General features: G+C 37.8%; 1 protein-coding gene across 3 annotated transcripts in view; it reads left to right on the forward strand.

Annotated features, from left to right (window-relative positions):
* Nucleotides 1–10279, forward strand: part of DIAPH2 (diaphanous related formin 2) — a 358462-nt gene extending 348183 nt beyond the window's left edge. For all 3 annotated transcript variants that reach the window (XM_081847906.1, XM_081847907.1, XM_081847908.1), the window contains one exon: nt 3069–10279. In XM_081847906.1, coding sequence (XP_081704032.1) covers nt 3069–3133 — 65 coding nt within the window. In that variant the 3' untranslated portion in view covers nt 3134–10279. The remainder of the gene's footprint in view (nt 1–3068) is intronic.
* The last annotated feature ends 266 nt before the right edge of the window (nt 10280–10545 follow it).

Genomic DNA, 10545 nt, shown 5'->3' on the forward strand with positions numbered 1-10545 from the left:
GAAGAGGAATCTCACCCTGTCCTAGAGAAAACTGCTCTGTTATATCCTATTCACTGAATGTCCTCCAGTCCACTCAAGCAAAAAACAGAAATTGGTCTTTGCTGTGAATTTCTGTTTGAAGAGTGTGCTGGAAGACATTCACCCACCTCTGTTTTTTCCTCTGCATTATCTTAGTCTCACAGAGTGTAGATCAGGGGTCAGCAAACTTTTTCAGCAGGGGGCTGGTCCACTGTCCCTCAGAACTTGTGGGGGGCCAGACTATATTTTTGGGGGAAACTGAATGAATTCCTATGTCCCACAAATAACTCAGAGATGCATTTTAAATAAAAGGACACATTCTACCCATGTAAAAACACACTGATTCCTGGACCGTCTGCGGGCTATTGAGAAGGCGATTGGGCTGGATCCGGCCCCCAGGCCTTAGTTTGCCTACCCATGGTGTAGATTCATATGCTTTTGTTGTCCTGGTTTGGAAATGTGGGGTTACGTAATTTCCAAATGTGGCATTTTTTTAAAAAAAAAAATTGTGCTGGGCATAGTCATCCTGGCTATGGTTATATTTTGGGGGAGAGGGGTCATTTTTTGCTCTGCAACTTAGAACTGGAGGGTGGGATGGCTGGAAGAGGAGGCAAAAGGATTTAAAAGGCCTGCCTATCCAATCCAGTGGGTCATCCTATTCACAGGTTATTCTCCAGTCCACTTTTCAAATATAAATTCATGTTAATTACAAATTTCCATTCTTTCTTAGTAAGGTTTCTGGATAGAGATAACTTAGCCACTGTGAGCCATGCTCTGATCACCACTCCTTTAGATTATTGTAATGCAATTGGTGAAAAATGTGGCTTTCAATATATTGGCAGGACAGCTATCAGGAACCACATAATACTGATGCTGAAAGAACTACATTGGTGACTGAAATTAAAGGTGCTGGTGACTGAAATTAAAGGTGCTGGGGGAATTACACCAGATGGTGATATGAAAAAAAAATACTCAACTTAGAAATACCTTCCCTGAAATGTGTGGCATCAACTTCACTGACATTCTAGCAACAGTCTAAAATCTACCTGTTTACTTAGGCATTTATTAATAGTCACTGGTATAATGAGTATGTGGTAATTATGAGCAGGTTACTGCTGAATATATTTTATCACATTTGGTGGTTTTAATATATGCTTATTTAATATTATTGTTATCTGCCCTGAGATTTATACAGAGGCAATATGGAAAGCGAGTGTTTTTCTTTTCTATAATGTAAGATGCATGTGTGGTACAAGGATAAGAAATACAAGCAACAGACACTATGCGCCTTCTCAACCTGTCATTCTTTCCTTTTGTGAAGCTGAATGCTTTGTCCAATGTTGGTGTACATATTTCACTTCCAAAAAAAAAAATAGCTTAAACTCCAAATCTGGCAAACGTTCCCCCCCCCCCAGCCCCCTTAAAGTGGAAATAGCAGAAATTATCGGGTCATAGCTAAGAATCTCTCCCTGGTCCTCCCCCCATTTCTTCAGCAACTTAAACATTCTAAATGCAACAGCAAATAATCATTTTAACAGCACCACAGGATTGTAGGTGTTAATTAAAAATTCAGTAGTTTGGTTTTGCATTCTGTCAACAACATAATCCCAAAGAGAGTATCTTCTAGCTATTTTTACTAGACATTATCCAAATTCGTGAAGTTGTCACTCTTTTAACTGAGGTTTTGTAGTCCAGGGATACGCCCTCCTTTTCTAGAACTTCTTCAAACAACAATCGATTCAAGTTTTTTAGGGCCTGTTATTTGTATGTGATGATTTCATCCCTTCATGGCAGAGATCTATATTTGTAGGAGGTGCTCACCAACTGGTTCCAGAGTTTTCATCTCCATGATTAATGCAAAAAGCTGGCTGTATTTGCATGATGCCCTCTACCTTCCATAGTCTTTTACAAGAGATTAATAAAAACATATTGTACATTTTATGCAAATTGGACTTTAGTTCAGCAGGATTTGCTGAATTAATGTCATAGTTTGTGGGTTTCACAGAAGAGGTTCAGCCTATCATCAGGTGCAGTAGGATGGGACACTTGTGTCTTTCATTGTGTGGTTGGCTGCATAACTTCAAATTTCTTAATACAGGGATTTCAGGAGGAGGAAAAGGGGAGAGAGACATTGCCCAAAAGTAAAGTGGCTGGGAGGCACTTATCCATGAATTCTAAAATCCATTTTTCTAGCTACTTATACAGAAGTAAATGGAAGTTTATTAGTTTTTAATCTACCCATTGCTTCTTGAACCCTTCCCAGAACTATTTAACTCTTCTCTCAATGTGTCACATTTATTTATCTCCAGAGAGCTAACATTTGTCATGCGATTTAAGCTAATCAGTTGCATGTCTGTATCACACAGGAATTTCAGCCATGTCACTTGCATTTTACTGGTCAGGAGATGCTAAACACATTTGAGGAAATACCATGTTTGTTAATATGTTTTCAACTATAGCATGCTTGACTTAAAATTGTGCTTTCAGGACATTGGACTTGTAGCCCATGAAATAATCTTCCTATGCTATGATTTTCCATTGCAATAATTGCTGTGCAGTAATAGTTTATATTGAAGTTGCTCATCCAGGTAATTTGTAGGAAGTGTGTGTGTGTGTGTGTGTGTGTAAAGGAAATAGTGAGTTATCTCATCTGTTCCTACTTTATGAATGATGCTGGTGAACTTGCCTCTCAATGAAAGGATAACGTTACTTTCTCTTTCCCAAAGCAAGTGGGCACAGAGACATCTTTATTTAGTAACACTTTCCCCTGCATTTTTGGTTGTCACCTGCTATTTCCAAGGAAGAGTGCCACAGAATTCTTCCAATGCCTTTATCACCCCAGAGTTTCAGATCAGGAGATTAATTTATTGTTGATTGCAGAACTTTTGAATTCCTGGCAGCTGTACTCTGAAATTTCTCTGATCCATCCACCTAGTAATTTATTTATCTACTGCTTTGAAATTATTTTCAGGACTGCTTGAAAACCTCTTGACATTGCAGTATCCATGTTTTAAAATCTTATAATGTTTCCTTCTCCCTTTATATTCCAGATAACAGACGAGTAAATTTGGAAAGGTCACGTTCTCGTCACAATGGAAGCATCACGGCAGTATGAACCCCTCCCAATGCCAAAGAACTGGGAAGTGTTTTATTTACTTTAAATGGAGACATGGTGAAAAGAGCTAAATGTGGAAAGAGCAACAATGAAGATAAATGAAATTCAAATGAATTCCAGAAAATAACAACCAGAAAAATAAATATGTATTTTTACAAAAGTTATTGTGCAAAAATACCCACACAACTTACTGTATATTAAAAATGCAATCCTCAATAGATATAAGCAGTGTTAAAATATAATGTTCCTACTCTTCTTCTTTAGTATTACTCACACGTGTCAACCTACTATGTTTTTATGCAGCTCCCATGAATTTCAGGGAGGGTGTGCAGTAGATTGTTCCTAAAAGTGTGGGGAATGGTTTATATGAATGGAGATGAATAACATACAAAATTGCTTTTAAAACAAGCAGCATCAAAAGATCTGGTCAACGAAAGAGAACAGGAGTCCATTGGCAGTTCTTATTTTGACATGAAAGGAAAAAAGTAAAATTTGCATATTAATTAATTCAGATTGAAGCTGATACAGCACACATCATAACAGGCCTTTTTTGTAAGCCTGAGAAAGCACTGTACAGCCCCCATCAATTTCTTTAGAATCTTATCTCTCAAGTTTTAAGCATGATGGATTCAGCTATTTTGGTTTCAGTTAAACTTTATCACAAATCTACAGCATCAGTCGTAGAAAGATATATGGCTTCTTATCACTGCAAAAAAAAATTTTTTTAAGAATGAGAACATAGGATTGTACCAAAGTTAAACCATATCATTTGCAGAATATGTTTTTGACTCTATTTAAAGATGTATTTTCTAATTATGCACTTATATGAACTTTATATGGATATTTGGAGGAAAAATTCTTACCTATTTTGATGGTTCTAAAACTCATTTGCCTTTGTTAAAGCTTTCAGAAACATAATCTATTAATATGAAGGTAATCAGAATTAGATTCTCTAGATACAGTCAAACATGCTATATAAAAGCTAGAATAGGACATGTGGAGATGAGATGACCCAGTCAATGAGCTAAAATAGTTGTAGCGGGCTGGGGAAAAGAGATACCCTATATAGTGCTCCCTAGCACATCACACAAACACACACATGTGTATTTGAGTCATTTTGACCATACTACATTTTGATCAGCCCAAAAGCTGTCCTTTGAGTATGCCACATGTGTAGTGACGCACTGTAAAAATTGCTCCTAACACATTTTCTGTTTGATTCCACCACACACATACATGTACACACACTTCAGGAGGATATGGTGTGTTTTATATGATGGAATATTTTTTCTTTACTGCAGATGATTAAAGAGAAACACTCAGATGTGCAAAATACCTTACAACAGTGAGTTTATAGGAGCCATGTTGGTGGGGCTCTAAGCAACTGATGTGCATTCTCTATGAGGGAGGGGAGGTCAGCTGGTGCTCAAAACTGTCAGGAACAAAATCAGCCTAGACTGTGAGCTTCGGCAAGAGCCATAATACTCACGGCGGCCTGATTTTGTAGTGAAAGCTGCTTTCACTATCGTTTTCCACTAAATGTCCCTCTCAATAAAATATCACAAAAAGCATACATTGTTTTCCTACCCTGGGAAAGTGGGTATTATTAACAACACTATGTATCCCATTTTTACTCCAAAGGGTGAAGGGTTTTTATCCTCATAACATCCACATATTGTGGGTTTGACAGAACAACTGGCTCAGGGTCACCCAGTGAACTTTGAAGCTAAACAAGGAGCTCAGACTATGTCTTCCTCATCTGACATTCTAGCAACTATACATTCTTTTCTTTGGTTGGGACGGGGTGGCTAGATTCAGTATTATATATACAAGGGGTATAATCATTCTATTTAAACTTTCCCACCTGCTGTACACCTGCTGCATTTTAAATAAGTGGTGTATACTGGTTTGTTTGTTTTTTTAAGAAAAATCAGTTACCCACAAATTACTGTACTTCACCACTAAATAGCTTATATTATAATGGAATTATCAGCCGCTTTTTGTCCATGCAGTATTCGATTTTCTTGCGCTAGCTGTCCAAAAGAGAATGGAACCATCCTGTTTAGATGGGGAGCAGCATATGAGGTCAGGTTCTACATCCTGCAGCTACTTAAGACCCACATGTCTGGGTCAAGGCTACTCACAAGGAATGAAAAAACCATGTAGGCTTTGCTGGCTAGGGTTTGTGGGAGTACCAACAACAAATGGGAGCCACGGGTTCCCCAACCCCTGCTAGACATCTTTCTTAGAAACACAAATGTTTCTAGTTAAAGAAAAGGCATTCTGCTGTTACCTCCCACTCTGTTGAGAATTGACTAGTAGGCATAAGGCAAAAAATTGCTTTTGTCTAGTCTACGTTTTCAAACTCATGTCAAAATGTGTTTAATACATAAAGCCAAATTGGTAAGCCACTTGGATGGGCAAAGTGTATATTTTCTAATGCACAGTATTTTGAAACAATGTACTGAATCTCAGAAAAAGAAGAAGCAATTTGCTAGAATTTAAAGCCAAAATGTTAAAGTGATTATTAGAGCATCTGTGAACATACTACTTTTTTTTTTTTACGCTAATGTTAATTATTATGGCAGTTGCGTTGTTTTTTTCTGTTTCCTGCCATGCTTCTGAGCAGCCTAGTAGCTGGCAACCAGAGATTTTACAGAACCAAATTCTGACAAAGAGCAAGTCCAAAAAGATGCAAGATGGCCTGATGCTTCAGTTTTACTAGCCCAGTCATGTTATTCCACATTTGGAACATGTTATGTAATTTAATGGACATGTCTCTTAAAGGGGAAATGGGGGGGGGGGGTTGGTGTTAGAAGAAGATATATTGTAAATACAGGAAGCTTGTATCTATAAAGTCTAAAAAGTATTTTCTGAATATTATGTTCGGTCACAGAGTCTTTTGATAGCTTTTTATCCTATTTGAAAATGCAGATTTAAAAACAAAAAGCCTTGCTTTTGTTATTGATATAATTCCCACTCTTGTCATATGTTTACCTGGTGACCTAGTAAGAGCGTAGTCTGGAGGTCATAGCACCTTTTTCTGAACAGTATTTGCCTTATTTTCTAATATTAAGAGGGGGAATTACTAAAGATATATTTCCAAATAGATATTCCTAGGAAACCTACTACCAAACTCCCTTGTAAGCAGAGGGACTGGATGGGGTGACTAGGCCTCAAATTATTCATGGAAAGTTAATCACTGGAGCTTTATGCAACCACTGAAATACCGCTTAGGAATCTAGCACTCACATACATTTAACATGAAATGTATTTAGAATATAGCAGAATATTAGCATGCATTCATACTTTTAATTTAATAACTAAAAACATCGAGTTGGTTCCCAACTTGTCCTTCCATGAACGGAAAGGATTCTTCCATTTGCAGCGGGGACCAGGATCGAGCAGCAGCTTCTACTGAATGAAGGGAGGGGGCAACCAGTTTCACCACTTTCACCTACAGTCTCACACAAAACCTTCCTTGCTATTCCAGCAGGTCCTTCAAACCCCAGTCGCAGTTTTAGGGGGGGTGGGGGTGGAGGATTTGCTTAAATGGCTTTCTGCTGTTTTGCCCCAGCGCGAGTGGAACTCTGCTGAGCACAACACTTAATCTTTTTAAGTGCTTTGCATCTTAACATTTCTCAAAAGGCAGAAAGATGTACAATTCATATAAGCATAACGTATAATAGGCTATGCTCTCATACAACTGCCCTTCTCTTATTGAGGAGTGACATCTTAAATATCATTGTACCAGTTTCAAACAAGACCAAAAAAGCCCTTTTAGGCAAAGTTCCTTATTTGAAAATTAAACCACTATGAAGAATTTCTAAACAAGCCACTTTAAACGGTACATTCTGAGCTGTATATGTAGGCCATGGTGAATAAAGCTTCCTTGTTTCAACTGACCCCTATTTACAGAGCTTATCACAGCTATACATAAATGTCACATAATTAAATGTTTTGCCTTTACATCTGCATATATCACTATATGTACTACCTCAGAATGCAGTATAGCTACACACATTCCTTCCTCCCACCACAAAATTAAGTTGTCTAAAAACATAGGGCCATGTTAGACTAGATATTGTTGTTCTGTGTTCAGATCTCGAGGGCCCCTGAATAGGACTGGGATCGTAACACCAGGGGAAGGAGGTTAAACCCTTTCCCCCATGGTGTGTGTTCCCAATCTAAGTGTCTTTTCAATGTATCTTTCCAGAAAGAACAGAAATACAGAAAATGAAATAAATCACATATACTGCTGCTATTTCTCCTCTTAGGGAAAACATATGGGTACACACACATTTTCCCTAATAGGGCAAAGAGCAGCTCAGGTACTATAGTCCTGATCTAATTCATCCCTCCTCCCCCCACAATTGCTTTTAACGTAAATTAAGGGATGGGAGGTCTAATCATAGATCTCCAAAATGTCAGATGTCTAGGATTACAACCTTGCTTATATTTTATTTGAGCTTGCTTGATCATTGCTTCTTGAGAGCTTCATGTAACGAGAGATCAGTTCAGATGGCATTTTTGCTCTCTTAAGTGTCACACAGTATGTTTTATCTGGAATATGCATAACACCTGAGCCAGGAGCTCATGGGCGTTTGTGCTTTGCTGTCTAGAACCTTTGTGGCACATTTTCCAGCAGCCACAGCCCACCTTCTGGTTCACCGGTTGTTCACGAACAAGCAACTTTCACTTAGGGATAGATTGCCATAAGGAACTTTTTTTAAAAAAAAAAAAGTTATCAAAATAAGCTCTTATGGATTAAATTGTGTAAGAAAATTCATCCACTTTTACTAAACATTTTTGTACAGCTCTAATTATACATTTAATCTGAGTTTTAGTGGAAATGTGTAGGCACCTTTTTGAAGAAGAAAAAATATGGTAGTTGCAGGTAATTTCAATAACACTATTAAACAGTGGTGACTGGCTCTCATTGGAATGGGCAGGGTAGAAGGCAAGGAGAACATCGGTAGCTAGAGCTGGTGTCAATAGTAGACAGAGTCAGCTAATTCTAGTTTTGTCCCCATTGTCCTCCCTGCTGAATTATACCAAGCCAACTACTCCTGGACATGCTGCAAGTAGGAAAGCTGACAGCAGAATCAGGTTGGTGGGTAATGTCCCATTTGCCCTAATGTACCAGCTGCCCGTGCTTTTAGGGTAGAACTCATCCTCGGGTCAGATGCCCAACCATTCTGTAGTGCAACTCTTGCCTTGCTTCCATTCATTCCATTCCTGATATTATGAGTACGCACAGAGAGAGCAAACGTGTTAGGCCATAAGCCACTTTAGGGTGAGACATGCAGGAAGGCCCATAGTGTAGGTTCATAGGAGCATATTCAAAATAAGTCTGTGACAGGTCACGTTAAGGCCTTTGCCCTACAAAGTGCTGTTAAATGTTTTTATACAGTCCAGCAGAGGAAGGAAGCCTAAACTTCCTACATGAATTTTGGCAACCTGGCTGTTAGAACTCACAAGTTACTTAGTTAGCTGTTTTGCCTAACTATAGAGGACAGGTTGGTAAATGTAGTAACCTTATGACAGTATGCATGTAAGAGTTTCAGTAATTAACATGAGGATATTTTATTAACTTCTGCTTTTAAAAAATGCTATATTAATATCTACTTGATTATGGCAGAGTGAAATCAATTCATAATTGCATGAAAGTTGTCCCTTTGTGGCATTCCTTCACCATGTCTAAACAAGGTTGGAGAACAACAACAAAATACCCACAGCAATGATTCCAGTCTCTAATGTGTTGACACTTCTGTTTAACAAAAGAAACTGTCCTTGCTTCCCATGTGCCATAGTGTATTCAAAAAAGAGAAAGGATAAAAAGATTTTATAGAGTCGAATAAATACATAGCATGAAATAGCCCCTTTTATAACATACTGCAGGCGCTTGTAAAAGTAAAAACAAAACTTTACAACTCTATCTCCACTGTTATCCTCCTTCCCCTTGCAGCTCTGGAAGTGAGACACTTAGCAGCATATAGAGGAAATCACTCCACATTGCCCAGTACACGAATCACCAATACCATTTATAATAGCAGTCCACCCATGAATGGCTCACTTGATTGTATGGAAGTAAAGTGTGCTGAGATATGTAGTCCTTCATAAGGAATATATGCATCAGTTCTGCATATGTATAGGCAGATGTATTAATTACACCACTATTGCGCCCATAAAGGTAGTAAATTACACGGTGTTCCCCAGGTCTGTTCCTCCTTTTGCCCAGAAGCTGTGGATGGTCAGTGATTTCTGGAAATAACCTCACTTTCAGGCAAAAAAAAAAAAAGGAACATGCTGGGCCATCCACCACTGTAGAAAGCAAAGAAATATTGTATTTGAGAGCTTCATGTAACTGCACCTGCCACTTCCATGTCTTATTTAAAGAGGGCTGCCTAAACATTGCATGGATGTCTGAAAGCATATTTTAGTCTTCTGAGATAGTTGATGTTCCCCAGATCTAAGTAAATACTCTTTGTAAGCAAAAACTATTTCCACTAAAACTTCTTCAGAGATACAATAAAACACAACAATTCTCTCTAACCTAGTTATTTACGTAAATTCCAGCCTCCTGTCAAGATGTTGTTAAGTTGCCATCTAGTGCAAATTGTCATCATTTATTTGAGTGCAGGTTAGCACATAATTCTGAGTTGGATTATAGCATTTAATATGATAGATATCAAAAATATATTGCAAATGTCATGCACTAAAATGTTGAAAACCTTTGTGTATAATACCAACGTTTCCCTATTTGCAAATTAAAATTAGTTTTGGTATTTCAGATCTGGTCATCAGCAGATCCTAACTTCTTTGTTGTTGTTTAAAAAACACACCTTGTTTTTGCTTTTCAATACTTTGTGCAGTTGCTTATGTTTATTTAATACCTCTTAAACATCATCACTTTGAAGTACCTCTGTGCTATGAAGTTTTGGTTTGGGGAGTGGGTGGGGTGGGTTAATCCTTTTTACTCTGAAGTGTCAAATATATTTGTTTGAAATGGGCAGGGCAAATGTCTTCTGTAACGGCTAATTTTGGGGGGAAATACTCAGAGATTATATTCTTTTTAAACTGTCAACACCTTGTGATACAAGTTTAAAATGTAACAATATAATGCAGTCATTGAGCACATTAAAACATGTCTTGTGTTTTATTTTAAAGACAGTAAATTGCGTTAAAGAATTTGTGATAAGCGTAAGACCTTAAATTAGAGAGTCACTTTTTTCTAGTTCAAATAATTTACAGCACTTAAATGAATGGATGAAACTAGTCTAATAACTCAATGGGAACCATTTTTGTCAGAACCTGCACAAGTATTGAGCCCAGTTTGAGGGAAAAGGGACTGAGAGATAAAAACTTTTAACTGAAGAGTGGGAAACATATCCCAGTTTTGCAGCAGACAA

The sequence above is a fragment of the Podarcis erhardii genome (assembly GCF_964252035.2).
Source record: "Podarcis erhardii genome assembly, chromosome: Z".
In the NCBI taxonomy this organism is placed as follows: Eukaryota; Metazoa; Chordata; class Lepidosauria; order Squamata; family Lacertidae; genus Podarcis; species Podarcis erhardii.